At 56.2% G+C, this 24,164-nt stretch overlaps 1 protein-coding gene across 1 annotated transcript in view; it reads right to left on the bottom strand.

The window, feature by feature from the left end:
* Window positions 1-380: 380 nt before the first annotated feature.
* QSOX2 (quiescin sulfhydryl oxidase 2) overlaps window positions 381-24,164 on the bottom strand; it is a 73,318-nt gene continuing 49,534 nt past the window's right edge. Inside the window, exons 11-12 of the mRNA XM_063935830.1 lie at window positions 9,240-9,428; window positions 381-1,429 (exon numbers count right to left, since the gene is read on the bottom strand). Of these exons, the coding sequence (XP_063791900.1) occupies window positions 939-1,429; window positions 9,240-9,428 (680 nt within the window). The 3' untranslated portion in view covers window positions 381-938. The remainder of the gene's footprint in view (window positions 1,430-9,239; window positions 9,429-24,164) is intronic.

Here is a 24,164-nt window from a genome sequence, read left to right as displayed (position 1 = left end):
CGCCGATTCTGGACCTTCTTCTTGTTTCAGCATCTGCAAGGGGGCCGGCGGCGAGGCTCCGGTGACCATCCAGGCTGTACCTGTGATCGTCCCTCTGGAGCTAATGTCCAGTAGCCAAAGAAGCCAATCCATCCTGCACGCAGGTGAGTTCACTTCTTCTCCCCTAAGTCCCTCGTTGCAGTGATCCTGTTGCCAGCAGGACTCACTGTAAAATAAAAAACCTAAGCTAAACTTTTCTAAGCAGCTCTTTAGGAGAGCCACCTAGATTGCACCCTTCTCGGCCGGGCACAAAAATCTAACTGAGGCTTGGAGGAGGGTCATAGGGGGAGGAGCCAGTGCACACCACCTGATCCTAAAGCTTTACTTTTTGTGCCCTGTCTCCTGCGGAGCCGCTATTCCCCATGGTCCTTTCAGGAACCCCAGCATCCACTAGGACGATAGAGAAATGCTGAAATATAACTAAGTAGTGAGCGTAGCACAGCCACTATGGGAACACGCTCCCTGACGGAGAAGGTGCAGGCCACAAATGCGTGCGCCACGCTACACAACGCTTTGTACCACAGCCGGGAGGACACGTGTGTTATATTGGATGTGACGGCTATGGAAGAAATAAAACACTTTGGCGGTTCTTGCACAATAGGCAGAGGCAGGAGAGACGTCCAGCTGAGCGCTGCCACCGCAGAACTGCGTCATTTGGGGCTTCCTCACCGCTGATGTCACCGGAGTACATTACGTCACCGCTACATGGCTTTATCCAGCCGCTGGACAGTTACTCCATCCCTGGCATGAATGGTCTCGGCAAGCACAATGGCTGAGGCTAGGAAGGACCCAAGTCACCAGCCACAAGTTCCTAGAGGAGCCTCCGGTATATATCCCTGATCCACAGACCTATTTACACTCCGGAGAACGGCTGAAGGGCGCGGGAACGGTTCTAGGATTTACACGTAGGGCCGGTTATAGCGGATTTTCCAGCGCCTGGAGCGAGCTTTGAAGAAGAAGTACATTATAATGAGGAACAGGGAGGAGGTGATGTACAGGACCACACACAGGCTCATGTCTATGTTGGAGAACCCGAGGCCCAGAAAGCCGGCAGACTGGTTCCGCTCCTCACGGCCTCTTTCCGGCTGCTTTTGGATTAATTTGTCCAGGAATTCTGGTTTACGGATGGGACCATGGTGGGGCTGCTCAGCTTTAGGGCTCTTGGTGAGGGCCTGGTGGGGCCTGTCCTCCGCGGCGTGCTGCGGGCTGTTGCTGCTAGGACCAGAGTACTGGAAGGAGATCTCCTTGCTCCCGTAGAGCCGTTTCAGGAAGGCCAGAACTTCCTGCTCATTCCAGTTGTGCAGACCATGGGTCTCCTCGTGGCAGGCGGAGCACAGCGCGGGGGTGGGCCACTGCACTTTGGGGCTTTTAGGATCTTCGCTCTCAGCACCTATGTGGAGACAGGAACACGAAAGGAGCTGTAAGCACCTGGGCAACGAACTGTCCAAACTACTAACACACAAACCCAGAGAAACCCTCACACAGTCCCCATGTACAGTCGGGAACCCTCACACAGTCCCCATGTACAGTCGGGAACCCTCACACAGTCCCCATGTACAGTCGGGAACCCTCACACAGTCCCCATGTACAGTCGGGAACCCTCACACAGTCCCCATGTACAGTCGGGAACCCTCACACAGTCCCCATGTACAGTCGGGAACCCTCACACAGTCCCCATGTACAAGGCGCTGTCGGGAACCCTCACACAGTCCCCATGCACAGTCGGGAACCCTCACATAGTCCCCATGTACAGTCGGGAACCCTCACACAGTCCCCATGTACAGTCGGGAACCCTCACACAGTCCCCATGTACAGTCGGGAACCCTCACACAGTCCCCATGTACAGTCAGAAACCTTCACACAGTCCCCATGTACAGTCGGGAACCCTCACACAGTCCCCATGCACAGTCGGGAACCCTCACATAGTCCCCATGTACAATGCACAGTTGGGAACCCTCACAGTCCCCATCCACAGTCGGAAACCCTCACACAGTCCCCATGTACAATGCACAGTCGGGAACCCTCACACAGTAACCCATGTACAGTCGGGAACCCTCACACAGTCCCCATGTACAGTCGGGAACCCTCACACAGACACCATGTACAAGGCGCAGTCGGGAACCCTCACACAGTCCCCATGCACAGTCGGGAACCCTCACACAGACACCATGTACAGTCCCCATGTACAAGACGCACTCGGGAACCCTCACACAGACACCATGTACAGTCCCCATGTACAAGGCGCAGTCGGGAACCCTCACACAGTCCCCATGCACAGTCGGGAACCCTCACACAGTCCCCATGCACAGTCGGGAACCTTCACACAGTCCCCATGTACAATGCACAGTCGGGAACCCTCACACAGTCCCCATGTACAGTCGGGAACCCTCACACAGTCCCCATGTACAGTCGGGAACCCTCACACAGACACCATGTACAAGGCGCAGTCGGGAACCCTCACACAGACACCATGTACAGTCTCCATGAAAAAGACGCACTCGGGAACCCTCACACAGACACCATGTACAGTCGGGAACCCTCACACAGACACCATGTACAGTCCCCATGTACAAGACGCACTCGGGAATCCTCACACAGACACCATGTACAGTCCCCATGTACAAGGCGCTGTCGGGAACCCTCACACAGTCCCCATGCACAGTCGGGAACCCTCACATAGTCCCCATGTACAATGCACAGTTGGGAACCCTCACAGTCCCCATCCACAGTCGGAAACCCTCACACAGTCCCCATGTACAATGCACAGTCGGGAACCCTCACACAGTAACCCATGTACAGTCGGGAACCCTCACACAGTCCCCATGTACAGTCGGGAACCCTCACACAGACACCATGTACAAGGCGCAGTCGGGAACCCTCACACAGTCCCCATGCACAGTCGGGAACCCTCACACAGACACCATGTACAGTCCCCATGTACAAGACGCACTCGGGAACCCTCACACAGACACCATGTACAGTCCCCATGTACAAGGCGCAGTCGGGAACCCTCACACAGTCCCCATGCACAGTCGGGAACCCTCACACAGTCCCCATGCACAGTCGGGAACCTTCACACAGTCCCCATGTACAATGCACAGTCGGGAACCCTCACACAGTCCCCATGTACAGTCGGGAACCCTCACACAGTCCCCATGTACAGTCGGGAACCCTCACACAGACACCATGTACAGTCCCCATGTACAAGGCGCAGTCGGGAACCCTCACACAGTCCCCATGCACAGTCGGGAACCCTCACACAGTCCCCATGCACAGTCGGGAACCTTCACACAGTCCCCATGTACAATGCACAGTCGGGAACCCTCACACAGTCCCCATGTACAGTCGGGAACCCTCACACAGTCCCCATGTACAGTCGGGAACCCTCACACAGACACCATGTACAAGGCGCAGTCGGGAACCCTCACACAGACACCATGTACAGTCTCCATGAAAAAGACGCACTCGGGAACCCTCACACAGACACCATGTACAGTCGGGAACCCTCACACAGACACCATGTACAGTCCCCATGTACAAGACGCACTCGGGAATCCTCACACAGACACCATGTACAGTCCCCATGTACAAGGCGCTGTCGGGAACCCTCACACAGTCCCCATGCACAGTCGGGAACCCTCACATAGTCCCCATGTACAATGCACAGTTGGGAACCCTCACAGTCCCCATCCACAGTCGGAAACCCTCACACAGTCCCCATGTACAATGCACAGTCGGGAACCCTCACACAGTAACCCATGTACAGTCGGGAACCCTCACACAGTCCCCATGTACAGTCGGGAACCCTCACACAGACACCATGTACAAGGCGCAGTCGGGAACCCTCACACAGTCCCCATGCACAGTCGGGAACCCTCACACAGACACCATGTACAGTCCCCATGTACAAGACGCACTCGGGAACCCTCACACAGACACCATGTACAGTCCCCATGTACAAGGCGCAGTCGGGAACCCTCACACAGTCCCCATGCACAGTCGGGAACCCTCACACAGTCCCCATGCACAGTCGGGAACCTTCACACAGTCCCCATGTACAATGCACAGTCGGGAACCCTCACACAGTCCCCATGTACAGTCGGGAACCCTCACACAGTCCCCATGTACAGTCGGGAACCCTCACACAGACACCATGTACAGTCCCCATGAAAAAGACGCACTCGGGAACCCTCACACAGACACCATGTACAGTCCCCATGCACAGTTGGGAACCCTCACACAGTCCCCATGCACAGTCGGGAACCCTCACACAGTCCCCATGTACAGTCGGGAACCCTCACACAGACACCATGTACAAGGCGCAGTCGGGAACCCTCACACAGACACCATGTACAGTCCCCATGAAAAAGACGCACTCGGGAACCCTCACACAGACACCATGTACAGTCCCCATGCACAGTTGGGAACCCTCACACAGTCCCCATGCACAGTCGGGAACCCTCACACAGTCCCCATGTACAGTCGGGAACCCTCACACAGACACCATGTACAAGGCGCAGTCGGGAACCCTCACACAGTCCCCATGCACAGTCGGGAACCCTCACACAGACACCATGTACAGTCCCCATGTACAAGGCGCAGTCGGGAGCCCTCACACAGTCCCCATATGCACAGTCAGGAACCCTCACACAGTCCCCATGCACAGTCGGGAACCCTCACACAGTCCCCATGCACAGTCGGGAACCCTCACACAGTCCCCATGTACAATGCAGAGTCGGGAACCCTCACACAGTCCCCATGTACAGTCGGGAACCCTCACACAGTCCCCATGTACAGTCGGGAACCCTCACACAGACCCCATGTACAAGGCGCAGTCGGGAACCCTCACACAGTCCCCATGGACAGTCGGGAACCCTCACACAGACACCATGTACAGTCCCCGTGTACAAGACGCACTCGGGAACCCTCACACAGACACCATGTACAGTCCCCATGCACAGTCGGGAACCCTCACACAGTCCCCATGCACAGTCGGGAACCCTCACACAGACACCATGTACAAGGCGCAGTCGGGAACCCTCACACAGTCCCCATGCACAGTCGGGAGCCCTCACACAGACACCATGTACAGTCCCCATGTACAAGACGCACTCGGGAACCCTCACACAGACACCATGTACAGTCCCCATGTACAAGACGCACTCGGGAACCCTCACACAGACACCATGCACAGTCGGGAACCCTCACACAGTCCCCATGCACAGTCGGGAACCCTCACACAGTCCCCATGCACAGTCGGGAACCCTCACACAGACACCATGTACAAGGCGCAGTCGGGAACCCTCACACAGTCCCCATGTACAATGCACAGTCGGGAACCCTCACACAGTCCCCATGTACAATGCACAGTCGGGAACCCTCACACAGTCCCCATGTACAATGCACAGTCGGGAACCCTCACACAGTCCCCATGTACAATGCACAGTCGGGAACCCTCACACAGTCCCCATGTACAATGCACAGTCGGGAACCCTCACACAGTCCCCATGTACAATGCACAGTCGGGAACCCTCACACAGTCCCCATGTACAGTCGGGAACCCTCACACAGTGCCCATGTACAGTCGGGAACCCTCACACAGTCCCCATGTACAGTTGGGAACCCTCACACAGACACCATGTACAGTCCCCATGTACAAGACGCACTCGGGAACCCTCACACAGACACCATGCACAGTCGGGAACCCTCACACAGTCCCCATGCACAGTCGGGAACCCTCACACAGTCCCCATGCACAGTCGGGAACCCTCACACAGACACCATGTACAAGGCGCAGTCGGGAACCCTCACACAGTCCCCATGTACAATGCACAGTCGGGAACCCTAACACAGTCCCCATGTACAATGCACAGTCGGGAACCCTCACACAGTCCCCATGTACAATGCACAGTCGGGAACCCTCACACAGTCCCCATGTACAATGCACAGTCGGGAACCCTCACACAGTCCCCATGTACAATGCACAGTCGGGAACCCTCACACAGTCCCCATGTACAATGCACAGTCGGGAACCCTCACAGTGTCCCCATGTACAATGCACAGTCGGGAACCCTCACACAGTCCCCATGTACAATGCACAGTCGGGAACCCTCACACAGTCCCCATGTACAATGCACAGTCGGGAACCCTCACACAGTCCCCATGTACAGTCGGGAACCCTCACACAGTGCCCATGTACAGTCGGGAACCCTCACACAGTCCCCATGTACAGTTGGGAACCCTCACACAGACACCATGTACAGTCCCCATGTACAAGGCGCACTCGGGAACCCTCACACAGACACCAGGTACAGTCCCCATGTACAAGGCGCACTCGGGAACCCTCACACAGACACCATGTACAGTCCCCATGTACAAGGCGCAGTCGGGAACCTTCGCACAGTCCCCATGTACAAGGCGCAGTCGGGAACCCACGCACAGTCCCCATGTACAAGGCGCAGTCGGGAACCCTCACACAGTCCCCATGTACAATGCACAGTCGGGAACCCTCGCACGGTCCCCATGTACAAGGCGCAGTCGGGAACCCTCGCACGGTCCCCATGTAAAAGGCGCAGTCGGGAACCCTCGCACGGTCCCCATGTACAAGGCGCAGTCGGGAACCCTCGCACAGTCCCCGTGTACAAGGCGCAGTCGGGAACCCTCGCACGGTCCCCATGTACAAGGCGCAGTCGGGAACCCTCGCATGGTCCCCATGTACAAGACGCAGTCGGGAACCCTCACACAGACACCAGGTACAGTCCCCATGTACAAGGCGCACTCGGGAACCCTCACACAGACACCATGTACAGTCCCCATGTACAAGGCGCAGTCGGGAACCTTCGCACAGTCCCCATGTACAAGGCGCAGTCGGGAACCCACGCACAGTCCCCATGTACAAGGCGCAGTCGGGAACCCTCGCACAGTCCCCATGTACAAGGCGCAGTCGGGAACCCTCGCACGGTCCCCATGTAAAAGGCGCAGTCGGGAACCCTCACACGGTCCCCATGTACAAGGCGCAGTCGGGAACCCTCGCACAGTCCCCGTGTACAAGGCGCAGTCGGGAACCCTCGCACGGTCCCCATGTACAAGGCGCAGTCGGGAACCCTCGCATGGTCCCCATGTACAAGACGCAGTCGGGAACCCTCACACAGTCCCCATGCACAGTCGGGAACCCTCCCACAGTCCCCATGCACAGTCGGGAACCCTCCCACAGTCCCCATGTACAGTCGGGAACCCTCCCACAGTCCCCATGTACAAGGCGCAGTCGGGAACCCTCACACAGTCCCCATGTACAATGCACAGTCGGGAACCCTCACACAGTCCCCATGTACAAGGCGCAGTCGGGAACCCTCACACGGTCCCCATGTACAATGCACAGTCGGGAACCCTCACACAGTCCCCATGTACAATGCACAGTCGGGAACCCTCACACAGTCCCCATGTACAATGCACAGTCGGGAACCCTCCCACAGTCCCCATGCACAGTCGGGAACCCTCCCACAGTCCCCATGTACAGTCAGGAACCCTCCCACAGTCCCCATGTACAAGGCGCAGTCGGGAACCCTCACATGGTCCCCATGTACAAGACGCAGTCGGGAACCCTCACACAGTCCCCATGCACAGTCGGGAACCCTCCCACAGTCCCCATGCACAGTCGGGAACCCTCCCACAGTCCCCATGTACAGTCGGGAACCCTCCCACAGTCCCCATGTACAAGGCGCAGTCGGGAACCCTCACACAGTCCCCATGTACAATGCACAGTCGGGAACCCTCCCACAGTCTCCATGCACAGTCGGGAACCCTCCCACAGTCCCCATGCACAGTCGGGAACCCTCCCACAGTCCCCATGCACAGTCGGGAACCCTCCTACAGTCCCCATGCACAGTCGGGAACCCTCCTACAGTCCCCATGCACAGTCGGGAACCCTCCTACAGTCCCCATGCACAGTCGGGAACCCTCCTACAGTCCCCATGCACAGTCGGGAACCCTCCCACAGTCCCCATGCACAGTCGGGAACCCTCCCACAGTCCCCATGCACAGTCGGGAACCCTCCTACAGTCCCCATGCACAGTCGGGAACCCTCCTACAGTCCCCATGCACAGTCGGGAACCCTCCCACAGTCCCCATGCACAGTCGGGAACCCTCCCACAGACACCATGTACAGTCGGGAACCCTCCCACAGACACCATGTACAGTCGGGAACCCTCCCACAGACACCATGTACAAGGCGCAGTCGGGAACCCTCACACAGTCCCCATGTACAATGCACAGTCGGGAACCCTCACACAGTCCCCATGTACAATGCACAGTCGGGAACCCTCACACAGACACCATGTACAGTCCCCATGTACAAGGCGCAGTCGGGAACCCTCACACAGACACCATGTACAGTCGGGAACCCTCACACAGTCCCCATGTACATGGCGCAGTCAGGAACCCTCACACAGTCCCCATGTACAAGGCGCAGTCGGGAACCCTCACACGGTCCCCATGTACAAGGCGCAATCGGGAATCCTCACACAGTCCCCATGCACAAGGCGCAGTCGGGAACCCTCACACAGTCCCCATACAGTCGGGAACCCTCACACAGTCCCCATGTACAAGGCACATTCTGGAACCCTCTCACACAGTCCCCATGGACAAGGCGCAGTCGGGAACCCTCACACAGTCGGGAACCCTCACACAGTCCCCATGTACAAGGCGCAGTCGGGAACCCTCACACAGTACCCATGGACAAGGCGCAGTCGGAAACCCTCACACAGTCCCCATGGACAAGGCGCAATCGGGAACCCTCACACAGTCCCCCCCATGTACCAGGCGCAATCGTGAACCCTCACACAGTCCCCATACAGTCGGGAACCCTCACACAGTCCCCATGTACAAGGCGCAGTCGGGAACCCTCACACAGTCCCCATGGACAAAGAGCAGTCGGGAACCCTCTCACACAGTCCCCATGGACAAAGAGCAGTCGGGAACCCTCATACAGTCCCCATGGACAAGGCGCAATCGGGAACCCTCACACAGTCCCCCCCATGTACCAGACGCAATCGGGAACCCCTGTAAGAGCGAGCGAGTGGCCGGCCAGCTGGGCTCATTATTCTGGGAGACCTAATACAGCGGAGAGACGCCGCCAGTCATTCTGCGCTCAGCGTCCGCCAGCGCCCCCACACGTATTCCTGTCACTCTGTAGTTCTACGCACCGGCCAGTCTGTTATTCACCACGTTGTGCGTCCGCCACAGCCACAGCACAGCCTCGTCCATCGTTTTCACAGTCTCCACGGACGCTTCGGCCATCGCTTCAAAGTGCTGCGCGCACTCCCGGCAGCCAAAGAACTCCTTGATGTAGCGTCTCATGGTCTTCAGGACCGCCTGCGGGTCACCTTCAAACTCTAGAGGAGGGAAACAGAGCGGGATTATGGTGACACCGACTGTGACAACACTAAAAAATATAATAATAATAATAATAAATAAATATATATATATATATATATACACACACACACACACACACACAGACACACATATATATCTATACATACACATTATATATATATATATAAAAGAGTATGTAAGAGGTGGATATCGGTCTTAAATAAGTGTGCCATGGACCTCATGCTGTTGGTCATTGAGGAGTCAACTCGGGAGGTCAATGACACCAGGGAGAAACTCAGGACATTTGAGGAAAGTCACCTGAGTGCCCTCACTGCTGATAAATCTGTTAACTGGCTGGACAAACTCAAGACTCAACTTGAATCATATAGAACGGAGCTGGTCAAATATAAAAAAGACAAGCTACGCAAAGTTCAGGCTGATTACGAGCAACATCGGGTGTATACCTGGTTGGCCAACAGCACGGGTCCCCCTGCACAGAGAAATTATTCGGGACCACGCAGGCGCAGGACACAGAGGGCACAATACAGCACCTCTGCCAGTGAGACCGATGAGGCATTTGCATCAGACCACACCCCTTCCACTCAGGGGGCCCCTTTAGGGGCACAGACCCGGGCAATCACGTCCGGCAGACGAAAACACCCACCAGACGGGGGGGCCAGTCGAGGCGGCAAACGGGGAGGAAGACCGCCCAGGTCGAAACGGACCTAGTCTTCAACTTGTCTTCTGTAAATTTAACCCCTGCTGAGATCGCCGTGCTGTCTAAAGGTCTGTCTTATGTCCCCACCAAAGTCCCGGACAAATTCAAATGGAAAATTGAGACGTTCAAGCTCAACAGGACATTAAAATTAAAAGAACATTTTGAAAAGAAACCGGACCACACTGCAGTCAAGGACCTTCCACCACAGATACGCAAACTAGGAACTGCATCTAAATTTGATCCGGTGTCCCAAAATGCATCCATCAGAACCTTTACCCGCATGATGGACAATTTACAGAATGCCCCTTCCCCGCAGGTTTATAACAACCTCAATATTGACGAACAGTCCGCCCTCAGGTCCCTGGCAAACAGACAGGACATAATCATCAGGGGAGCGGACAAAGGGGGTGGGATTGTGATCCTAGATACATCAGATTACATCGCTGAAAGTAACCGCTTGCTCGCAGACAGCGACACATATAGTTCACTGGATAATGATCCCACTGTTGTTTACAAATCCTCATTAGATAACATCTTAGCAGAGGCTCTACTTGAAGGCTTGATCACACAAGAGATTCATAACAAATTAGTGTGTGCGCACCCGGTTACTCCAATATTTTACGCCATCCCAAAGGTACACAAGGATGCCCAGTACCCCCCTGGTAGACCGATTATTTCGGCCAGGGGGTCGCTGTGCGAATCCATTGCCATTTTCTTGGATGCATACTTGCAACCTTGTGTGCAAGCCACATTTACCCATCTTAAGGATTCCAATATGCTATTGAGGAAACTACTGGTTGTGGGGCAAGTATATGAGGGCACCATCTTAGCCACCCTGGATGTAGCCAGCCTCTATACCTGCATTCTGCATCAGGCAGGTATATCAGCAGTTAGGCGGCTGATCACACACAACCCAGCATACACAGGGCCAGATGTTGACCTGTTTATCACACTGTTGGAATTCACTCTGACCCATAATTATTTTCTTTTCAATGGCCAGTTTTTCAAACAAAACACAGGCTGTGCCATGGGGTCGGCAGTGGCCCCGTCTCTGGCTAACGCCTACATGTGGGAGGTCGAGCGGGCGTTGTTTTTTGAGGACCCCTCTGTCTCAGAGCACATAGCACTTTATTATCGCTATATAGACGACCTGTTGCTGTTCTGGACCCATGATGAACCAACCTTGGTCAGATTGATTGAAGACCACAACAGGTCTCCTAGCCCCGTTAAGCTAGCTTTATCCACTCATCCCACGGAAATGTGTTTTTTGGATATTAAAATTAAAATTCATCATGGACATATACAGACATCACTGTATAGTAAACCCACTGATCGCAACACTCTGTTGCGATACGACAGTTTCCATCCTAGATCGCTGGTAAGAGGTCTACCATACTCACAGTTCCTCCGGGTGCGCAGGATTACCAGCGAACCCGAAGACCTGGAGATCCAGCTTGATGCCATGTCCAACAAATTTGCACAACGAGGCTATCCATCTAGCATTCTGACACAAGCTCGCACTAAGGTGATGTCCACCAGTAGAATGGAGCTACTCCAACAGGATGGCATGACATCCACAGATGATAGGGTCACGTGGGTCAATGAATTCAACACCGCCAGTGGGGTCAGAAGTAAACAGATGAAACAAATGTGGCCCATCATAACCACGGACCCCAGTTTAACCTCCCTTAAACGCAGCAAGATCATGCCATGTTACACCAGAAGCGCGAATATTAAGGACTTAGTAGTCAAAAATGATGTAACGGGTTTTAATAAACCCTTACCCACTGCACATTTTCTTAGCCGCAAAAATGGTTGTTTCAAATGCCTAGGCTGCACTACATGCAGTTACATGCTCACGGGTGATTTCATCACTCACCCGCATACAGGTAAAAAGATGTCCATTCGATTGCCCCTTACCTGCAGTTCCACGTTCGTAATTTATGTGTTAATCTGCCCCTGTAGCCTATATTATGTCGGCAAAACGCAGTGCCACTTTAAAGAAAGGATGGCCCAACACAGGTCATCCATCAGGGCAGCCCTGCAATCAGGGAAAAGTGACCAACCTGTGGCACGCCACTTCGCACAGATGCGACATTCTTTGGCATCAGTGCGTTATAAAATCGTGGACCACATCCCAGCCACAATAAGAGGTGGCGATCGTGCCAATAAATTATTAAAACTTGAGGCAAGATGGATCTATAAACTCGACACCATTCATCCCCGAGGCTTGAATGAATATTTAAGTCTACAGTGCATCTTATGATACCTTTGGCGACACAATATAATATAATGTACTGTGTTGGATATATATTCCCAACACATCTTGTTCTATGCTTTATGTCTTCCATTCAGAAGAACCTCTATTAAACAATTAATCGATATAGATACACTGACAGGCCGACTAAAAGTGTTAGAGATACTTCTTTCAGTCAATTACATATTGTGTCAGGCACAGTCAGTTATGCTGGTGTAAGTTATTTACAGATATCTAGCGATTTTTGCACATATCACAGAGGTAGCAAGACTGTCCAGATGTTTAGCCATGTAGTTTTTTATATACCTTTTTATATCTTTTATATATTTTTTTGATGTGTATTTACTCACTAGGCACTTTATACATTATGCACTTTGATCATTCATCACACACGGAGAGATCCGGGGTGTGTCGTAATCAATCACTTTGTTAGTTTTTATTGAGCATATTGTCACCATTGTCTTGTGCAGGTTATTCACATGTGTTTTTTATATGTTAATATGTCATGTTTACACCTGGCAGCAGCGAGCGCACCGAACATGAGTTGTGCACTCTGCTCCCATGGTTACCAGTCCCTCTGTGTACGCAGCTACGGTGGAGGCGGCTCTCGGCGGCGCGATGACGTCACTTCCTGTGCTGGGTGAGAGCCGCGACCGGAAGTGCGGGTCGCGTGCGCCGGGATCGCGCTGACACCGTGGGGCGGCTGGGGTCCTGGTAAGTAGTTATTTAAGTTTGTATCACTGTGTTGCACATTAGTGTGTTGTGTCCTGAGGAAGGGGGTACGTCCCCCGAAACGTTGACTTGAATAAACTCACCTGGCTGTTTTTTCACCTATTTTGTGCAAGTCTCCGAGTGCCGCCTATATTGTTGGTTATATATTGGGGTTCACCCCCCTGGGAGGGCACCGGAGCACATACCCCTACGGGGAAGCTGAGTGCCGGACTCATCCATGGACTATATATATATAAATATAACTGCATACTGGGGCATCCCAAAATGGGCGGCTGACTGCATACAGGCGATAGGTAAGACTGGCTGACTAGGGCGAGTCCTGCGTACTGTGCGACGGGCTGTAATCTGGGCAGTACTACAGAAACCTCATACCCCGCCGGTCAGTGGGACGTGCCACGGGCAGATCGTCTGTCACATAATGGCCTGGCACCGCGCCACTGCCCACTTTACCAACATCAATAATTAACATCCCGGCAGCAGTGATGTTTTGCTGCTCCTTATCCGGAGTGCGCGGGAAAGACGAGCGCCGCGTCCAGGATCAGGATTCCACAGCGAGGCATCGGTTTCAACACAGACAAAATAGGTTTTATTTTGGTGATGGGGAGATAGCCGAGCGCGGACATGAATGAGGGAGAGAGCAGCGATGGTCTGCAGCATTTACCACTGCAATGCTCTGCGGTGGGGGAGGGATTCCAGATCGGCTCTAGCACTCAGACATGACGGACATCCTAACGTAGTAATAAAATGGCAGGAAGGGAGTTGGTTTACTGTTACTCTGTGGTGACGTGAGCTCCGGTGTACGGAATCTATCTCCCCCCTTACAGACATTTTTAAAGTATAGATTGAAAAGTTAAAAAATACAAGTGTCACATATTGCATTACTCCGCACAGTCTCCTCGTGCATCCTGGTTGGATTGCGTTGCAACTAAGATGCATTTTTGGCAAAAAAGATGGCCAGCGACATGCCAGGCGTCTCCCAATGAATAGCGTATTGAGGACACATATATAACATATATAATTATAATAAAGTCTCTTTTTATAGTGAACTCCTGAATGTTATCCCACCACTAGGAGGGCTGCCAGGTGTAACTGACACGCCGTGATTGCCTGATTCAGCTGTTTGCCCTGTAATAACACATATCTGAGTGGCTGAGACTCTGAATCTGTACACAAAGTGCTACAATGTAGCAGCCGCAGCATTTTTCCAATCCACGTTCTGTTCTACTCCGTATACAGACTCGGTCGCACACACAGATATACACAGCAGAGCTGCACGGGACCCGGCGGCTCAGTCACACACACAGATACACACAGCAGAGCTGCACGGGACCCGGCGGCTCAGTCTCACACACAGATATACACAGCAGAGCTGCACGGGACCTGGCGGCTCAGTCGCACACACAGCAGAGCTGCACGGGACCTGGCGGCTCAGTCGCACACAGATATACACAGCAGAGCTGCACGGGACCTGGCGGCTCAGTCGCACACAGATATACACAGCAGAGCTGCACGGGACCTGGCGGCTCAGTTGCACACACAGCAGAGCTGCACGGGACCTGGCGGCTCAGTCGCACACAGATATACACAGCAGAGCTGCACAGGACCTGGCGGCTCAGTCGCACACAGATATACACAGCAGAGCTGCACGGGACCTGGCGGCTCAGTCGCACACAGATATACACAGCAGAGCTGCACGGGACCTGGCGGCTCAGTCGCACACACAGCAGAGCTGCACAGGACCTGGCGGCTCAGTCGCACACAGATATACACAGCAGAGCTGCACGGGACCTGGCGGCTCAGTCACACACAGATATACACAGCAGAGCTGCACGGGACCTGGCGGCTCAGTCACACACAGATATACACAGCAGAGCTGCACGGGACCTGGCGGCTCAGTCGCACACAGATATACACAGCAGAGCTGCACGGGACCTGGCGGCTCAGTCGCACACAGATATACACAGCAGAGCTGCACGGGACCTGGCGGCTCAGTCGCACACAGATATACACAGCAGAGCTGCACGGGACCTGGCGGCTCAGTCGCACACAGATATACACAGCAGAGCTGCACGGGACCTGGCGGCTCAGTCGCACACAGATATACACAGCAGAGCTGCACGGGACCTGGCGGCTCAGTCGCACACAGATATACACAGCAGAGCTGCACGGGACCTGGCGGCTCAGTTGCACACACAGCAGAGCTGCACGGGACCTGGCGGCTCAGTCGCACACAGATATACACAGCAGAGCTGCACAGGGCCTGGCGGCTCAGTCGCACACAGATATACACAGCAGAGCTGCACGGGACCTGGCGGCTCAGTCGCACACAGATATACACAGCAGAGCTGCACGGGACCTGGCGGCTCAGTCGCACACAGATATACACAGCAGAGCTGCACGGGACCTGGCGGCTCAGTCACACACAGATATACACAGCAGAGCTGCACGGGACCTGGCGGCTCAGTCGCACACAGAAATACACAGCAGAGCTGCACGGGACCTGGCGGCTCAGTTGCACACAGATATACACAGTAGAGCTGCACGGGACCTGGCGGCTCAGTCGCACACACAGCAGAGCTGCACGGGACCTGGCGGCTCAGTCGCACACACAGCAGAGCTGCACGGGACCTGGCGGCTCAGTCGCACACAGATATACACAGCAGAGCTGCACGGGACCTGGCGGCTCAGTTGCACACACAGCAGAGCTGCACGGGACCTGGCGGCTCAGTCGCACACAGATATACACAGCAGAGCTGCACAGGACCTGGCGGCTCAGTCGCACACAGATATACACAGCAGAGCTGCACGGGACCTGGCGGCTCAGTCGCACACAGATATACACAGCAGAGCTGCACGGGACCTGGCAGCTCAGTCGCACACAGATATACACAGCAGAGCTGCACAGGACCTGGCGGCTCAGTCGCACACACAGCAGAGCTGCACGGGACCTGGCAGCTCAGTCGCACACAGATATACACAGCAGAGCTGCACGGGACCTGGCGGCTCAGTCGCACACAGATATTCACAGCAGAGCTGCACGGGACCTGGCGGCTCAGTCGCACACAGATATACACAGCAGAGCTGCACGGGACCTGGCGGCTCAGTTGCACACAGATATACACAGTAGAGCTGCACGAGACCTGGCGGCTCAGTCGCACACACAGCAGAGCTGCACGGGACCTGGCGGCTCAGTCGCACACACGGCAGAGCTGCACGGGACCTGGCGGCTCAGTCGCACACACAGCAGAGCTGCACGGGACCTGGCGGCTCAGTCGCACACAGATATACACAGCAGAGCTGCGCGGGACCTGGCGGCTCAGTTGCACACAGATATACACAGCAGAGCTGCACGGGACCTGGCGGCTCAGTCGCACACAGATATACACAGCAGAGCTGCACGGGACCTGGCGGCTCAGTTGCACACAGATATACACAGCAGAGCTGCACGGGACCTGGCGGCTCAGTCGCACACAGATATTCACAGCAGAGCTGCACGGGACCTGGCGGCTCAGTCGCACACAGATATACACAGCAGAGCTGCACGGGACCTGGCGGCTCAGTTGCACACAGATATACACAGTAGAGCTGCACGGGACCTGGCGGTTCAGTCGCACACACAGCAGAGCTGCACGGGACCTGGCGGCTCAGTCGCACACACAGCAGAGCTGCACGGGACCTGGTGGCTCAGTCGCACACACAGCAGAGCTGCACGGGACCTGGCGGCTCAGTCGCACACAGATATACACAGCAGAGCTGCACGGGACCTGGCGGCTCAGTCGTACACAGATATACACAGCAGAGCTGCATGGGACCTGGCGGCTCAGTTGCACACAGATATACACAGCAGAGCTGCACGGGACCTGGCGGCTCAGTCGCACACAGATATACACAGCAGAGCTGCATGGGACCTGGCGGCTCAGTCGCACACACAGCAGAGCTGCACGGGACCTGGTGGCTCAGTCGCACACAGATATACACAGCAGAGCTGCACGGGACCTGGCGGCTCAGTTGCACACACAGCAGAGCTGCACGGGACCTGGCGGCTCAGTCGCACACAGATATACACAGCAGAGCTGCACGGGACCTGGCGGCTCAGTCGCACACAGATATACACAGCAGAGCTGCATGGGACCTGGCGGCTCAGTTGCACACAGATATACACAGTAGAGCTGCACGGGACCTGGCGGCTCAGTCGCACACAGATATACACAGCAGAGCTGCACGGGACCTGGCGGCTCAGTCGCACACAGATATACACAGCAGAGCTGCACGGGACCTGGCGGCTCAGTCGCACACAGATATACACAGCAGAGCTGCACGGGACCTGGCGGCTCAGTCGCACACAGATATACACAGCAGAGCTGCACGGGACCTGGCGGCTCAGTTGCACACAGATATACACAGTAGAGCTGCACGGGACCTGGCGGCTCAGTCGCACACAGATATACACAGCAGAGCTGCACGGGACCTGGCGGCTCAGTTGCACACAGATATACACAGTAGAGCTGCACGGGACCTGGCGGCTCAGTCGCACACACAGCAGAGCTGCACGGGACCTGGCGGCTCAGTCGCACACACAGCAGAGCTGCACGGGACCTGGCGGCTCAGTCGCACACACAGCAGAGCTGCACGGGACCTGGCGGCTCAGTCGCACACAGATATACACAGCAGAGCTGCACGGGACCTGGCGGCTCAGTTGCACACACAGCAGAGCTGCACGGGACCTGGCGGCTCAGTCGCACACAGATATACACAGCAGAGCGGCACAGGACCTGGCGGCTCAGTCGCACACAGATATACACAGCAGAGCTGCACAGGACCTGGCGGCTCAGTCGCACACAGATATACACAGCAGAGCTGCACGGGACCTGGCGGCTCAGTCGCACACAGATATACACAGCAGAGCTGCACGGGACCTGGCGGCTCAGTCGCACACAGATATACACAGCAGAGCTGCACGGGACCTGGCGGCTCAGTTGCACACAGATATACATAGTAGAGCTGCACGGGACCTGGCGGCTCAGTCGCACACACAGCAGAGCTGCACGGGACCTGGCGGCTCAGTCGCACACACAGCAGAGCTGCACGGGACCTGGCGGCTCAGTCGCACACACAGCAGAGCTGCACGGGACCTGGCGGCTCAGTCGCACACAGATATACACAGCAGAGCTGCACGGGACCTGGCGGCTCAGTTGCACACAGATATACACAGCAGAGCTGCACGGGACCTGGCGGCTCAGTCGCACACAGATATACACAGCAGAGCTGCACGGGACCTGGCGGCTCAGTTGCACACAGATATACACAGTAGAGCTGCACGGGACCTGGCGGCTCAGTCGCACACACAGCAGAGCTGCACGGGACCTGGCGGCTCAGTCGCACACACAGCAGAGCTGCACGGGACCTGGCGGCTCAGTCGCACACACAGCAGAGCTGCACGGGACCTGGCGGCTCAGTCGCACACAGATATACACAGCAGAGCTGCACGGGACCTGGCGGCTCAGTTGCACACAGATATACACAGCAGAGCTGCACGGGACCTGGCGGCTCAGTCGCACACAGATATACACAGCAGAGCTGCACGGGACCTGGCGGCTCAGTCGCACACAGATATACACAGCAGAGCTGCACGGGACCTGGCGGCTCAGTTGCACACAGATATACACAGTAGAGCTGCACGAGACCTGGCGGCTCAGTCGCACACACAGCAGAGCTGCACGGGACCTGGCGGCTCAGTCGCACACACGGCAGAGCTGCACGGGACCTGGCGGCTCAGTCGCACACACAGCAGAGCTGCACGGGACCTGGCGGCTCAGTCGCACACAGATATACACAGCAGAGCTGCACAGGACCTGGCGGCTCAGTTGCACACAGATATACACAGCAGAGCTGCACGGGACCTGGCGGCTCAGTCGCACACAGATATACACAGCAGTGCTGCACGGGACCTGGCGGCTCAGTCGCACACAGATATACACAGCAGAGCTGCACGGGACCTGGCGGCTCAGTCGCACACAGATATACACAGCAGAGCTGCACGGGACCTGGCGGCTCAGTCGCACACACAGCAGAGCTGCACGGGACCTGGCGGCTCAGTCGCACACAGATATACACAGCAGAGCTGCACGGGACCTGGCGGCTCAGTCGCACACAGATATTCACAGCAGAGCTGCACGGGACCTGGCGGCTCAGTCGCACACAGATATACACAGCAGAGCTGCACGGGACCTGGCGGCTCAGTTGCACACAGATATACACAGTAGAGCTGCACGGGACCTGGCGGCTCAGTCGCACACACAGCAGAGCTGCACGGGACCTGGCGGCTCAGTCGCACACACAGCAGAGCTGCACGGGACCTGGCGGCTCAGTCGCACACACAGCAGAGCTGCACGGGACCTGGCGGCTCAGTCGCACACAGATATACACAGCAGAGCTGCACGGGACCTGGCGGCTCAGTTGCACACAGATATACACAGCAGAGCTGCACGGGACCTGGCGGCTCAGTCGCACACAGATATACACAGCAGAGCTGCACGGGACCTGGCGGCTCAGTCGCACACAGATATACACAGCAGAGCTGCACGGGACCTGGCGGCTCAGTTGCACACAGATATACACAGCAGAGCTGCACGGGACCTGGCGGCTCAGTTGCACACAGATATACACAGTAGAGCTGCACGGGACCTGGCGGCTCAGTCGCACACACAGCAGAGCTGCACGGGACCTGGCGGCTCAGTCGCACACACAGCAGAGCTGCACGGGACCTGGCGGCTCAGTCGCACACACAGCAGAGCTGCACGGGACCTGGCGGCTCAGTCGCACACAGATATACACAGCAGAGCTGCACGGGACCTGGCGGCTCAGTTGCACACAGATATACACAGCAGAGCTGCACGGGACCTGGCGGCTCAGTCGCACACAGATATACACAGCAGAGCTGCACGGGACCTGGCTGCTCAGTCGCACACAGATATACACAGCAGAGCTGCACGGGACCTGGCGGCTCAGTCGCACACAGATATACACAGCAGAGCTGCACGGGACCTGGCGGCTCAGTCGCACACAGATATACACAGCAGAGCTGCACGGGACCTGGCGGCTCAGTCGCACACACAGCAGAGCTGCACGGGACCTGGCGGCTCAGTCGCACACAGATATACACAGCAGAGCTGCACGGGACCTGGCGGCTCAGTCGCACACAGATATTCACAGCAGAGCTGCACGGGACCTGGCGGCTCAGTCGCACACAGATATACACAGCAGAGCTGCACGGGACCTGGCGGCTCAGTTGCACACAGATATACACAGTAGAGCTGCACGGGACCTGGCGGCTCAGTCGCACACACAGCAGAGCTGCACGGGACCTGGCGGCTCAGTCGCACACACAGCAGAGCTGCACGGGACCTGGCGGCTCAGTCGCACACACAGCAGAGCTGCACGGGACCTGGCGGCTCAGTCGCACACAGATATACACAGCAGAGCTGCACGGGACCTGGCGGCTCAGTTGCACACAGATATACACAGCAGAGCTGCACGGGACCTGGCGGCTCAGTCGCACACAGATATACACAGCAGAGCTGCACGGGACCTGGCGGCTCAGTTGCACACAGATATACACAGCAGAGCTGCACAGGACCTGGCGGCTCAGTCGCACACAGATATACACAGCAGAGCTGCACGGGACCTGGCGGCTCAGTTGCACACAGATATACACAGCAGTGATCGCAAAATACGCGCTGTAGCGCGTTTTTACGCGCTACAGCACACAAGGGACTCTCTTTTTAAAAATGAGCGGGTCCTGCAGGACGCGCTGTGAGTCAGTCCTGTGTGCGCCTCAGCCAATACTGAAATGCTATTGGATGAAGCGCACACAGGACTCAGCGCGTCATGCAGGACCTGCTTATTCTTCAGTGGCCGTCCCCCCTGTCACTCACCGCTGGCAGCATGCATCCGTCTTCTTGTAACTGAGAAGAGGGGGCGGGGCCAGTGTGTGTGTGTGTGTGTGAAGCTGCTGCTTCGGGCTGTGGCCAGTGTGATGAGCATGTGTGTGGAGATGTTTCCGCGCGCCTGAGGCCGTCCCGCTGCTCTGGCTGCCGGCGGTGGCCGGGGCTGAGCCCAGCAGTTTTAATGACGTGCTTCTGTGCCCACCGCGGGGGAGAGGGTAGCGGCTGTACCACGTTGTTTACTTCCCGGGAGACGTGCAGGCAAGTGCGGTCAATGGGCATGATGCTGATATGGGCATGATGCTGATACTACTCAGCGCCCTGGTGTGTCTCTGGCTGGGCGCTGAGTAGTATCAGCATGGGCAACTGGCTGGTTCTGAGCTTCACGCAGGTTCTGCATGGGCAAGGATGATTGACAACCACCGCGCTGTGTTTATCTGCACATGCCATATACAGGCTGCGTGATCATGTGTCAGTCATATCAGGGTGGAAATCCAGACTGTTGGTTGACCCAGCAATAGCTGACAGCAGGTGGGGAGTGGTATTTGTGGTGTGCTTTGCGTCCTCAGTAGCGCTGCGGGGGTGCGTATCTATCTCCCCACTACTGCACGAACAGCAGGGTCAGGTAACAGGGTATGGCGACGCTGTCACAGAAGGGGGCTCCGTCACCCGTTCATGTGACCACGGGGCGCACATACATGCATACAGCCGTCCCAGGTCCCTTTCCCATGTTGCTCTGTTCGCTCCCTCTCTGGCCTTTACAGCAGGAGGAGGCAACCTGTGGCTCTCTATGGCTACGGTGCAGGTACAAGACCCAGGCTTACTGATTGTTACTGCACCTGGGAGCCTGAGCAGGTTGTGTATCTGGCCTATGGGGAATCAATATGTAATGCCAGAGCATGGGATCCCGGCGTTCATGACACCGATGCCAGAATCCTGATATATAAAATACAGACAGGGGTGAGTAGATGGTATATCCCCCTGCTCCATAACCCTAACACTCTGTTCCCGCAGACTAACCTCCCCCCTTAGTGTCTGACCCTAACCACCCCCATCCCTGCTGCCTAAATCTAACCATACCTCCCCTGCAGCCTGACCTGTTTTGTTTTTATATACTGTAGATAGTAGCTCAGGTAAATCTGCATGTTAGAATAGAGAAAGCCTTTTACTGGGGGCATGCTGGGCATTGCATTATTAGTATCAATTATTTATAGCTCTTCAATCGGTGTACTACGAAATGCCGGCTGTCGGGATCCCGGCGCCCAGTATAATGGCGCTGGGTTCCCGACAGCCGGCATGCTGGCAGCAGGGTGAGCGCAAAAGAGCCCCTTGCGGGCTCGCTGCGCTCGCCAAGCTACAGGCACGGTGGCGCGCATATTCTCCCTCCAGGGGTGTCATGGACACCCCAAGAGGAAGATAATTTGTGAATATATCGGCAGTCGGGATCCCAGTGCCGGTATGCTGAGCGCCGGGATCCCGACTGCCGGTATAACGAGTGCCACCCCTCTGCAATGACTAGAGGACAACAGACCGGGTACAGCAGGACACGCTGTGAGTCAGAGTCCTGTGTGTGCCTCAGCCAATACTAAGGAATGGTATTGACTGAGGTGCACACAGGATTCTGACTCACAGAGCGTAATGCAGGACCCGATCATTCCTCAGTGGCCGTATCACTCGTCAATCACCTCCTTTCCCACCAGTACTCCCCAAAGTGCTTTATACCCTTACCCCCTCCCTTACCCCCTCCATAGGATGTAGCTAACCCTCTCCTTGTTCCCCAGCACTGTCCCATCTGCTTTCTGCCCTCATCCCCCATAATATGTGATGGGACCCAGAAATAGTGGCGTAGGACCCACATTTTTTCAAGTGAGTGGTCCCCAGGACCCACAAATTCTTTTGCTCCGCGCGATCACTGCACAGTAGAGCTGCACGGGACCTGGCGGCTCAGTCGCACACACAGCAGAGCTGCACGGGACCTGGCGGCTCAGTCGCACACACAGCAGAGCTGCACGGGACCTGGTGGCTCAGTCGCACACACAGCAGAGCTGCACGGGACCTGGCGGCTCAGTCGCACACAGATATACACAGCAGAGCTGCACGGGACCTGGCGGCTCAGTCGCACACAGATATACACAGCAGAGCTGCATGGGACCTGGCGGCTCAGTTGCACACAGATATACACAGCAGAGCTGCACGGGACCTGGCGGCTCAGTCGCACACAGATATACACAGCAGAGCTGCACGGGACCTGGCGGCTCAGTCGCACACACAGCAGAGCTGCACGGGACCTGGCGGCTCAGTCGCACACAGATATACACAGCAGAGCTGCACGGGACCTGGCGGCTCAGTCGCACACACAGCAGAGCTGCACGGGACCTGGCGGCTCAGTCGCACACAGATATACACAGCAGAGCTGCACGGGACCTGGCGGCTCAGTCGCACACAGATATACACAGCAGAGCTGCATGGGACCTGGCGGATCAGTTGCACACAGATATACACAGTAGAGCTGCACGGGACCTGGCGGCTCAGTCGCACACAGATATACACAGCAGAGCTGCATGGGACCTGGCGGCTCAGTTGCACACAGATATACACAGTAGAGCTGCACGGGACCTGGCGGCTCAGTCGCACACACAGCAGAGCTGCACGGGACCTGGCGGCTCAGTCGCACACACAGCAGAGCTGCACGGGACCTGGCGGCTCAGTCGCACACAGATATACACTGCAGAGCTGCACGGGACCTGGCGGCTCAGTCGCACACACAGCAGAGCTGCACGGGACCTGGCGGCTCAGTCGCACACAGATATACACAGCAGAGCTGCACGGGACCTGGCGGCTCAGTCGCACACAGATATACACAGCAGAGCTGCACGGGACCTGGCTGCTCAGTCGCACACAGATATACACAGCAGAGCTGCACGGGACCTGGCGGCTCAGTTGCACACAGATATACACAGCAGAGCTGCACGGGACCTGGCGGCTCAGTCGCACACAGATATACACAGCAGAGCTGCACGGGACCTGGCGGCTCAGTTGCACACAGATATACACAGCAGAGCTGCACGGGACCTGGCGGCTCAGTTGCACACAGATATACACA

This window comes from Pseudophryne corroboree, chromosome 8, assembly GCF_028390025.1.
Source record: "Pseudophryne corroboree isolate aPseCor3 chromosome 8, aPseCor3.hap2, whole genome shotgun sequence".
NCBI classification, from domain to species: Eukaryota; Metazoa; Chordata; class Amphibia; order Anura; family Myobatrachidae; genus Pseudophryne; species Pseudophryne corroboree.
This window is presented reverse-complemented; position numbering and strand designations above follow the sequence as displayed.